At 43.5% G+C, this 12,324-nt stretch overlaps 1 protein-coding gene across 3 annotated transcripts in view; it reads left to right on the top strand.

Annotated features, from left to right (window-relative positions):
* The window catches only part of LOC106577124 (attractin-like protein 1), a 355,235-nt gene extending 345,894 nt beyond the window's left edge, over window positions 1-9,341 (top strand). For all 3 annotated transcript variants that reach the window (XM_014154875.2, XM_014154874.2, XM_014154877.2), the window contains one exon: window positions 7,477-9,341. In XM_014154875.2, coding sequence (XP_014010350.1) covers window positions 7,477-7,601 — 125 coding nt within the window. In that variant the 3' untranslated portion in view covers window positions 7,602-9,341. The remainder of the gene's footprint in view (window positions 1-7,476) is intronic.
* The last annotated feature ends 2,983 nt before the right edge of the window (window positions 9,342-12,324 follow it).

The following is a 12,324-nucleotide window of genomic DNA, read 5'->3' as shown; positions in this document are numbered from 1 at the left end:
GTCAGTCTATGTCATGGAAAGAGCAGGTGTTCCCAATGTTTTGTCCACTCAGTGTAGAACATAAGAGAAAAAGTTTCATTTAGAAAATACTTCCTTCTACTATCTCTCTGTCTTTATCTCTGTCTCTCTGTCTCCCTGCCTTCTTGCTTCAACCCTCTCTTCTCACCTCCACCTTGCCCAGACAGCTGCTGACTGAAGCATGACAGCATAGGGAGGTGAAGACTCTCCTCTCCTCCCCCAACCTCCCTTACCTTTCCTCTTTCTCTGTTAGATCTCAGCCCCACCTCCCCTACAACCCAATCTCTGCCAGACTGTCTTTCTCTCCTTCAGGCAGTTACATTTGGAAACCTGTACCATCTGTGTTTGACGGACACAGATCTACCAGCTATTCGGGGCTTTGATTTGAGAGAGAGAAGGAAACTTGTTAGACCGGGAGGAATTAGAAGGCTGTTCCCTCCAATAGGTTTTCCAGCAGAGCCCAGATGACCTCCTGTTTCTCCTAAGAGGATACGTGATATTTCAGAGGTGCTAAATATGCCGCTGTGCTGTGGATAGATGAATAGGGAGATGACCATTTGAATGGCACACAGTGTCACAGAGATGAGCTAGGGACTGCTTTAGAATGCATCACTGACAGCACCCAGCTAAATATGTCTTTCCCTCTGTCACTCTTTCCCCTTCACACAAGCACACATTATCACTCACTCACTGACTCACTCACTCACTCACTCACTCACTCACTCACTCTATCACTCACTCTATAACTCACTAACTCACTCACTCTATAACTCACTAACTCACTCACTCTATCACTCACTCACTCACTCACTCACTCTATAACTCACTCACTCACTCACACTATAACTCACCCACTCACTCTCTCTCTCTCGCTCACTCTATCACTCACTCTATAACTCACTCACTCACTCTATCACTCACTCTCTCACACACTCTATCACTCACTCAGTCTATCACTCTCTCACTCACTCTATCACTCACTCACTCTATCACTCACTTACTCACTCTATCATTCTGTCACTCATTCAATCTATCACTCATTCACTCACTATATCTCTCACTCAGTCACTCACTATATCTCTCACTCACTCACTCACTCTATCACTCACTCACACTATAACTCACTCACTCAGTCACACTATAACTCACTCACTCAGTCTATCACTCACTCTCTCACACACTCTATCACTCACTCTATAACTCACTCACTCTATCACTCACTCACACTAACTCACTCACTCATTCTCTCACTCTCACTCACTCTATCACTCACTCTATCACTCTATCACTCACTCACTCTATAACTCACTCACTCTATAACTCACTCACTCACTCACTCACTCTATCACTCACTCACTCACTCACACTATCACTCACTCAGTATCACTCTCTCACTCACTCTATCACTCACTCACTCACTTACTCACTCTATCACTCACTCTATCATTCTGTCACTCATTCAATCTATCACTCACTATATCTCTCACTCAGTCACTCACTATATCACTCACTCACTCACTCTATCACTCACTCACACTATAACTCACTCACTCAGTCACACTATAACTCACTCACTCAGTCACACTATAACTCTCTCACTCACTCACACTATAACTCACTCACTCACTCACACTATAACTCACTCACTCACACTATAACTCACTCACTCACTCAAACTATAACTCACTCACTCTCACTCACTCTCACTCACTCACTCACTCTATCACTCACTCACTCACTCACTCACTCACTCACTCACTCACTCACACTATCACTCACTCTATCATTCTATCACTCATTCACTCACTATATCTCTCACTCACTCACTATCTCTCACTCACTCTTCCTCTCTCTCTGCCTCTCGCTTTCTCTCTTTCTCACTTATTGTATTCCTCTCCTTTTTCTCTCCTGTTTCCCCTGAAGCCCAGGTCTTTCTGAGAGAGTGCTGTCAGCTCATCATGCAGGTATAATAAACTAGCTGAAATACGAGCAGGTGTTAAAGTGACTGCAGCAGGAAGCCTGTAAAAGACGGTAGAAGTTAAGCACTTTGCAAGGCAGCAGGTTCTCATGCTGGGAAAAGCTGCTTATATTACATTTAGAGGAGCCTTAAAAGCCACCAGTACTGGGAAAATAGTAGCAGCTTATAAGTTCAGCCAGTAAGTGCAGGCTACGGTACTGGCTACTGCTGTTGGGTAAATGCATACTGTATAGTCAGTCCCTTGAGGATTCCAGAGTTTTTTTGTGATAGTTGCGGCCAAAGATGCTTGATTTTGATTTTGCTGCGGTAATTCTGACATTTTGCATGTCAATTTGCGATTTTTATCAAATTTTTCAAGAAATGTGGGATGAGTGAAAAGTTTGTTGACCTGGGGCTTGATTGAACCATTTCATACAGTCAAAGTGCGGTGATTGATTAACTTTGCTAGCCCTCTTTTTGTAGTGCAGTGGTCGGACAGTTTTATGCGGTAATATTGGGGTGATTAAGTATTTGATATGCATATCACACATGGAACTATAGTAATGGAAGTGTCACTGCAGTAAGTCCTTGAAGGAGTGCTGTGAAACCAGGAAGAGGGAGGGGATTGGAATGCCTCAGGGGCTTTATGGGACACTCGGGGTGGAAACTGGAAATGGCTATTTAGCTGGTCCCATCTGATGTGTGCAGACTGGTCAGGGATAGATGCCTACACCAGTTAGTATGTGAGAGCATGTGTGTGTGCCTGTGTGTTTGTGCATAGGTGTGTTTTTCAGTTTGTGTTTGAATGTGTCAGTGTGTCATGTGCCCAGGAACCATCACTCTCCTCTGAATATTCCAAAATACTAGACACATTTAAAAGTGCAAATATAGTAAAATGTTAACCCAGTCACATCATGACTTCAAACGACTAACGACATAGCCCCGGTCTGGTTAATGTGGAGAGGATTATTCTGTGATGTCAGAATTGTCACACTGTGTTACCACTTAGAAACATGTATGGTATGTATGATGATGCTGGACAATACAGTTTTGTGTAGATTAGTTTTTCCCTGAGTACTACGCTTTCATGTGTGTGTCGCTGGAAGTTCTGGGAGGTATGTGAGAAAAGGGTCAGAGAAGATCAGAGAGATCGCTAGGAGTGCAAACGCACACGAACAGAGAGAAAGAGAATGGGTAGATAAAGTCCTCTCTGAATGAAACAGACTATTTCACCCTCCTTCCCTTGCTTTATTTTCTCTCTTCTCGCTCTCTTTCTCGCTCTCTCTTTCTCGCTCTCTTTTCCTCGCTCTCTCTCGCGCGCGCTCTTTCTCTCTTTCTTTCTTTCGCTTGCTCTTCCTCGCTCTCTCTCTCTCTCTCTCTCTCTCTCTCTCTCTCTCTCTCTCTCTCTCTCTCTCTCTCTCTCTCGCTCTCTCTCTGGAGAGGCCCTTCTAGGATCAGAGCTGTTCCACCATTGATCTGAGTGTGTGTGGAAGTGAAGTCACTTTGGGCGCACTCAGCCCGTTCCCAGCGCTCTCTGTGGACTCACTTCAAGAGGAATGTTTCATGAGCACAAGTTATTTTTACCTCTCTTTGTTTTTTCGTCTGCTCTCGTCGTTCCTTCCCCTAGTAGCGTCACCATTATCTGACCCCCTTCCTAGAAGCGGGGAAGAGGAATGTATACAATTGTTTGTGTAGTGAAAGGCATCCCCTGCATGCAGTCCTTGTTTTAATATTTAAAAGCGGCAGTTTCAAACTGAGTCTCCTCTCTCCATATGTGGTGGTTCAGAACTGATTTTGGGAAGTGTGTGGATGCTGGGGTTTTTGTGCTGGGTAGAGCAGCCCTATCTGGTCCAGTGCTCTAAAACATTGTTCTGTAGTGCTGCTAACAGCAGAGCCGAGGCTCCCAGGATAGCACAGGTGGATAAAGGGTTCATCTTCATAGGAAAAGGCACATACCGACGATATCCATACAAAACACCAGGGAGGGAATGTCACCTTTCAACTGTAGTTTCTCCATCTGCTATAAGTAGTATATGTTTTTGTTGTATAGGTTGTTATCTGGTATAGACAATCTGCCTGCATGTACACAAACATACCCACAAACACCCTCCTCTCCACAGGCCTGTCTCTAAGTCCACTTCTCTAAGCCCTTGTCGAGGAGACCAGGAACACCTCCAACACACACACACTCCCTTGCGCACACACACACACCTTTCTTATTCTGCCTAAGTCAGTGTAGGGGTGGCTCTATCCAGGCCTATTAATTCATTCAGACTAATAGTTGAGTGGGGAGTTATTGTAGGAATGTGCTAACTCTGATTCCAACCTACTGGGACTAGCTGCTTAGTGAGGAATGTAGGGAAGTTGGTTTCAACATAAAGAAATGTCTGAGGAAGGGTGTGTACTTTTAAAAGTCAGGCTTCTCACACAGATTTACAGCTGGAGCTGGATTGGCACATGGATTAAATATCCGACAGACAGACATGCTCCAATTTGCTGAAGGGACAGAGACTGACAGATAGACAGATGGATGGACATCTGTCTATCAGCCATCTACCTCTGTTTCCCTGCTACCTCTCATCCTTCCATCATGTCTACCTCTGTTTCCCTGCTACCTCTCATCCTTCCATCATGTCTACCTCTGTTTCCCTGCTACCTCTCATCCTTCCATCATGTCTACCTCTGTTTCCCTGCTACCTCTCATCCTTCCATCATGTCTACCTCTGTTTCCCTGCTACCTCTCATCCTTCCATCATGTCTACCTCTGTTTCCCTGCTACCTCTCATCCTTCCATCATGTCTACCTCTGTTTCCCTGCTACCTCTCATCCTTCCATCATGTCTACCTCTGTTTCCCTGCTACCTCTCATCCTTCCATCATGTCTACCTCCTCCTCCATTGTTGTGGGCCCCTAATGGGTGCGAACTAGGTCAAGACAGGGAAGGAACCATCTGCCTGCCAGATACCAGCATGTTCTCAGGGGTTTAAACATAGTCTCCATACAAACACAGCAATCCCCTTCACATCAACGATAATCTGCCTATTCAGGATGAGAGGTGGACCAACCATGACAGAGAGAGTGGGAGAGATAGACAGAGAGAGAGAGAGCAGGATGGAGGTGTGAAGGAGATCTATTGAACAAGTGCAGTCTGAGGTAAGCGTCTGTGGTGGCGCCCTCATCACCCAGCGACTAGCGATTTGCATTTAGCTGTGGTTCCTGTAGAGACATGTCTTCCAGTCCCAGGTAACCTGCTGGTTGATAAATCCCTTGGCGTTCCCCAAGCCAGCGGAGGAAAATGAAGAAAAAACACAATCAGGGCCCAGTTATCTCTCCTGTTCTGCTCCATCTCTCTATCTCTCTCTCCGCCGTGCTGCCACCAATGTTGCCCCCGTTCCCCATCACAGCTTCGTGGTCTGGTGGTCTGGGCTTTTCCTGAGCGCATTAAACTAACGTGCTGCTGAGTGTGTCGAGGAAAGATTAAGCACACAAAATAAAGATAGAAGTTAAACAATTTTCCTTAATCCCTTTTTTTTTTTTTGGAACGATTTCACCATTATTGGGAATGTAAGGGAATGCTAGTGTATGGTGTTCTGTTTTCAGGCAGAGTGTCTATGAACATCCAGCCTCTGGGCTCTCTTTCTCTCCCTGGCCTACAGTGCAGGCTGAGTCCACTACAGTGTTGTTCTGAGGGTAGCAGAAGCATCACCTTGTCTCTGACCGTTCCCCCTGTGTGAGTGGAGAGCTGGTTGACAGCGATGTGGGAACCAGAGAGGATTGAGCCAGAGTGGACCCTCTATGTAAACCTTTCATTGACTTCCAGTCTAAGATAATATCTGTCCTGAAATGTTTGGTGATGGGGTTTTAAAGGACTATTAATAACTAGTTATTTAACATATGAAAAACAGTATGCATTAAATTCCGTTACTATAGGAACTGCCTTTGGGATGAAGCTAGCACATCTGGTCTACGTTGTCAACCACATTTTCCACATTGTCAGGTGAAGATATCAACCTAGGACAAGGTTTTCACAAGGGTTCTCACTCTCCTGTTTGATTTCATTTTCTGTGCATTTGGGGTCCCTTCCTGTTCGGAAGCACTTTGTACGTTAATGGTTCAGGAACCTCACCTGACAAAACAATCCCATTTATAGGTTTCATTAGTAGGGAGCGCCCTTCACCTCCACTCATCTGTATCCTGATTTGATTATGTTGTCCAATTAATTGAATTTGAGATGGATATCTCATGTCATCCAGAAACCATTGGCTTTAAATAGTACTCTGTCATGACCAAAAAGCTATTTTGTAGTTAGCGTTCATCTTCGGTTGAGTTGCCTCAACTGGCATCTAGAAAGACAACTTTTTCATGAAATGTTTTTAGTTTTTGATAAAAAATATTTTATTTTTATTTAAGTGTGTAAAGTTAGTCTTTCAAGGGTTACACATGGTGGTGGTTTCTATCCAAGAGTAGTGATGGCTTTGAATCTCGTGGTTTTCAAGGTCAGACATGCAGTGTTACATGTAGTGATTGCTATAGAAAAGTGTCAGGTAACTGTGTTGGAAGGATCTAGTTGGGATTTGGAGTGAAGGGGCTGACAGGTAATCTGGTCTGGGATGGTTCCACCGACCAGACACGTCAGACTGTAGACTAGAGTGTCGGCCCAGGCTCTTTTCTCTCCTCCACCCCCGTCTTCATCCCTCCATCCATCCCAGTTTAAGTCGTACATCTTGTTTTATAATCAATGCTGAAGGCCTGCCTTCTGTCCGTGGCAGCGGGCAGCAAAAGACGGTGGGAAAGGGCATTGAAGCGATTTTTGCGATGAAGGGCGCACTGTGGCTGGACCAGACACACACACACACACACACACACACACACACACACACACACACACACACACACACACACACACACACACACACACACACACACACACACACAATTGGTTTTCCCTCTGCAATAACCCAGGAATCACTGGTGTGTGAAATGCTTAAGCATGTTGTGTCCAAATTGGTGAGCTTTTCCTTGTTTTTCTGTTACGTTTTTTGGCTGCATACAAGAAGATTTAGTCCCTGTCCTAATGAGTATACTAGTCAAGCCTACCGCTGTACAGAGGGCAAGTCATGCTGAAAATCCATATGAATTACAGCATGCCAACAGAACGCAGGAACATCTGCTGTCATTGTGTTCTCTACTTTTCTGCCTTTTGGAGAAAATAGCTGACCAATCAGATTGTTGTATTGAGAGAAATAACAGCCCAGAGCAGCCCAGAGGGGTGTAGAGCTATGCTTCAGTGACCTGTAGGCCGTCATTGCATCCTGCTGAACTCTGATATGTGAGGGCTTGGACTAGAGTTGGGGAAGTGGTGCTAGGGAGTTGGGAATGGGTTTAAGCCGACGGGAGGCAGTGAGCTCATTACTGGTCACTGTGTTTTACCTGCCACGCTGCTGAGTCTGTTTACTTTGAAGCTCACCTTACTTTTTCTGTCTCCCTCCCTCCTCCCTGTAGGCATTGCCATCGCCAGTGCCCTGATCGACACCTCACAGCAGAAACCTGGAGACTTCAGAGACAAGTACCATGGCCTGAAGAACCGCAAACCGCACGCAGTAACGCATCAGGGGACCTGTGTTTGAACCGCCTGACCAAAAGGGGAGCCTGAATACACCTGAAAGGACCGCAAACGCCTCTGTTTTCTGACAAGTTGTTGCTCTCTTTTTACCCGTCTCTCAACAGCACGGCGTGCTGAAGTGAACCTGATGATAACGGAAGCCCTTTATTGTGACGTTGAGTGTCCGCTACGTGTGCCTCCTCACCTCCACACTCTGTAATGGAGTTTATCCAGAGTGACTTGTCTGCTCCCTGGTTGGGTCTCTGCCCAGCCCAGCTGGGGGGTTCTGCACATCCCATTGGCTCTCAGCCAGGAAGTTTGTAGTCTGCACTTCCTCCCTGTGGATACATCTCCTTAAGAGTTTAGGAGGAGCAGGTCGCCACTTGAGGTTTGACTGTCATGTGACGTGAGTCTGAAAGAACAATGCCAAGGGCCTCTTGCTGGTGAGATATGTGCTCATTTTGATACAAAGACATTAGAGAGAAAAAAAGCTCCCTCGTGTTTTCTGTTGTGTTTTCTTTTAATGTATGGTCTGCCCAATTTCAATCCATGCTAAATAAACAGAGCAGCCTATGGGTCTAGAATAACTTGACTTGACTATATGATGGCCTCACTCTGAGTTAGAATATCCTGTGCTGAAAGACGGTTCTGCACTGAGTTCCTCACAGTATGCACCAAGAGCCTTGACTTAGCCTACCAGCAGTAGAGTATGTCACGGGCCAATGAAGAAGTTGGATGCAAAGAACAGCAAAAAAAGAAAGAAAACTTGTATATCAGAAACGAAACCTGCCTGTGTTTATTATGTTAAGGTCATTGTCAAAGCGCAATGGCATAACATGTATTCTGGCATTCAAATGCATGTCCTTTCCATGTTTCATAGCTGTGATGTTTCAACATATTTCTCATTATCTGTCAACACATATCCTTTATACATATCAAGGTTTATTTAATTATAGATTTAGAATATAAAATACTATTTTAATTACTACTCATATTGTTTTATTTTGCCATCTTTTATTGTGAATGATTGTGTTTCTAATGAAATGATGAAGACAATACGATCATAAAAGGTACTTAGTTATAACGTTTTCTTGTACAGTATGTTAATAATAAAAAATAATAAAACAAATAATATTAATTTAACCTCATCCAGGACCATTAATTTGTTTTACACACTTACTCAGCTACAATCATGCAACTCGATTCAGCCTATAACATTCTCAGGCCCTGTTCCAAATTGCTACATTCATTTCCTTTCCTACTCTCTGGGATTACTTCAAGTAAGAGAGGAAGGAAGCATGAATTTTTTCTAAGTATTGGAAGATAACCTCAGTCAGGGTGTGGGTCCTGTGGGTCCTTCATCCCACAGTATCATATGAAGAAATCTTTTTTTGTTTCCATTTTTAGATTTCTTTTACTTATTTTTGGCATTTGGACAGTTTGACTGTTTTCTCTGTATCACTTTGAAGTTCATTGTGTTTACACTTTTATCCGAAGCATCCCATGTTCTGTCGCATTTTGTTCTGTCTTGTAAATCATTGTAAACGTAACCTAATAAATGGTTTACGCTTTTAAATGTACATAAGAAATGTATAAATGTGAGAAATCTGATGTTTTCCGTTTAGGTGAACACTACATGTAATGTATCTTACACCGATCTGTTGAAATGTGTATGAATGAAGAGCTGCTCACCTCATTATTTTCTTCATATGGGCATATTGTGTAAAGTTACAAATAAACATTTTGATGCTTCTTCATACTGTAATTTAGAAATCGCTCCTTCGTATTTTGTTGCCTCAAGTCTCAAGCTTTATTGATTTGATGCTCAGGATGTCAATGTGATTGATTTACAAGCATAGAGTCCATAAAGAAACTGACATCGGACACCTTGATAGAGCCACCTGAATGATGTCTTGGTTTGATCGCTCAGTTGAAGAACGTGTGTTGATTTTGAATGGTTCTTAAGACTGGTTATATTTCCTCAAACACTTACATTGAATGTCTAATGTTTGTGTGCTTGAATAGTCAGCGAATTGTGAAGACATTTCAATGGGCATGGGGACTGTAGATCTCAAAGATTTGAGGTAGTGTTTAAGGTAGCAGTGCACCACCCAATGAGATGCTGTCAATACATGCAGTCTTCTCCATTAGGGAGAGTTTAAAATGTACTGTGTGGCGGGGGCTTTAAAAATATTTACACTGTTCACACATAAGCCAGCTTTTGACATTTTTTTTAAATGTGGTTAAGGTTGGTATGTTGGTATGGCTTTGAGTTGCTGTGGTAGATTGTTCCACTCAACAGTATATAAAAATGTGTTATCAGATAGTCTTATATTTCAAGCAGTGAATATTAGAATCTCTGGCTATGGTATGCTGCTGATGGACATCTCTAACAAATGAACAATTGTAAGATAGGTAGGCTGCCGAGGCTGCCGAGTCCGTGATAATTCTGTGGACCAGACCAAGTTGAAATAATACTTTTATTTTGTTCCCCAGATAACCAGACACTATCTATATGGTTTTTACAATAGATTAAACATGTCACAGATAGGGTTGCAAAGGGTCGGAAACTTTCCGGTAAATTCCCGGAATCTTTCCCAAAATTTTCCATGGGAAGTTAAGCATCAAAATTAGCTTATAACAGTGCATCTTTTTGTGGGATACACATAAGGCAATTCTAGGTCTTGTGGCATATTTTGATGAAACTATCCCCAATTCAATTGAATTTCAACCCTCTGTATGTACAGTGCATTCTTCCATCACATGTACAGCTGATTCTCAAGATCTTGCACACTAATGAGATGCTATTGAGCCCACACCACTACACTGTCTGAGCCAAGGACTACATGCTTTCTGGTAAGTTTTGATTACAGTACTGGGTGGGGTAACTATATCTTATATGACATACATTATTTTTGGTTAAATGGTATTTAGTAGCCTACAGCAAAGTGTGTTTAAATCATTTCTAACTTGTTAACAATTTCTGCTAGTTAGTTTTTGCTACCATGTGGGTTTTAGCTTACTGAAGAGTGTTAATTCATCTGTTTCCATACGTTTCATTTTAAAACATTTATCTTACAAAGGAGTTGTTTAATCTAACTGCTTAACTATTTATCTGTACATGGAATTGTATTTGTTTTTTTTACTACATTTTTTCTAATCTTTAACAGGAAAATGCCACGGGCACTATTTGATGTGTGGAGACATTTCACTGCAGCTAATGTATAAGGAAAAGCTGTGTACATTTGCAAATACTGTGCCAAGCATATGTGAAGAATGCAACAAAGATGCAGAATCATCTGGCCAAGTGCATAAAGTTCCCTCAGAGCTCACAACAAGCAACCTCTGACAAAAGTCCCTCTACTTCTATTCGAGGTGAAAATGATGAATCAGACACCTTATCGATAGCAACAGCTCATGGTCCTCCTGGAATCACTCAATGGAGGAACGTAGTCAGAGAAATGCTGATGAATGTCTTGCTCGAGCTGTGTATGCAACTGATTCACCTCTGATGCTCACAGGCAATGTGTAATGGAAGAGATTTCTGAATGTTCTTTGCCCAGCATACACCCCTCCAACCAGACATGCTTTATCTACTCTTTTTCTGGATACAGAGTTCAAGTGAAGGTCAAGCAAATCATAGAGAAAGCAGACTGTATTGCAATCATTTCTGATGGGTGGTCGAATGTTCGTGGGCAAGGAATAATTAACTACATCATCTCCACCCCTCAACCAGTATTCTACAAGAGCACAGACACAAGGGACAACAGACACACTGGTCTCTACATTGCAGATGAGCTGAAGGCAGTCATCAATGATCTTTGACCACAGGAGGTATTTGCACTGGTGACAGACAATGCTGTGAAGATGAAGGCTGCTTGGTCTGTGGAGGAGTCCTACCCTTACATCACACCCATTGGCTGTGCTGCTTATGCATTGAATCTGCTCCTCAAGGACATCATGGCACTGAAAACAATGGATACACTCTACAAGAGAACCAAGGAAATGGTTAGGTGTGAAGATGTGAAGGGTCATCAAGTTATAGCAGCAATCTATCTCACCAAGCAAAGTGAGAAGAATAAGAGCACCACATTGAAGCTGCCCAGCAACACCCGTTGGGGTGGTGTTGTCATCATGTTTGACAGTCTCCTGAAGGGGATGGAGTCTCTCCAAGAAATGGCCATATCACAGTCTGCCGATATGGACAGCCCCATCAAGAGGATCCTCCTGGATGATGTATTTTGGGAGAGAGTGGTAGCAGCCTGAAACTACTGAAACCTATAGCAGTAGCCATTACACGGATTGAGGGAGACAATGCCATCCTGTCTGATGTTCAGACTCTGCTTGCAGATGTAAGAGAAGAAATCCATACTGCCCTGCCCACTTCACTGTTGCTCCAAGCAGAGGAAACTGCAGTTCTGAAATTCATAATAAAGCATGAAGACTTCTGCCTGAAGCCCATACACGCCACAGCGTACGTGTTGGACCCCAAGTATGCTGGCAAGAGCATCCTGTCTGGTGCAGAGATCAACAAGGCCTATGGTGTCATCACTACCGTGTCTCACCACCTTGGCCTGGATGAGGGCAAGGTTCTTGGCAGTCTGGCGAAGTACGCTTCCAAGCAAGGGCTTTGGGATGGAGATGCAATATGGCAGTCGTGCCAACATATGTCATCAGCCACCTGGTGGAAGGGACTTTGGGGATCTGAGGCTCTTTCCCCTGTTGCCTCCATCATCCTCCAAATCCCA

This window comes from Salmo salar, chromosome ssa18 (assembly GCF_905237065.1).
Source record: "Salmo salar chromosome ssa18, Ssal_v3.1, whole genome shotgun sequence".
Classification (NCBI taxonomy): Eukaryota; Metazoa; Chordata; class Actinopteri; order Salmoniformes; family Salmonidae; genus Salmo; species Salmo salar.
This window is presented reverse-complemented; position numbering and strand designations above follow the sequence as displayed.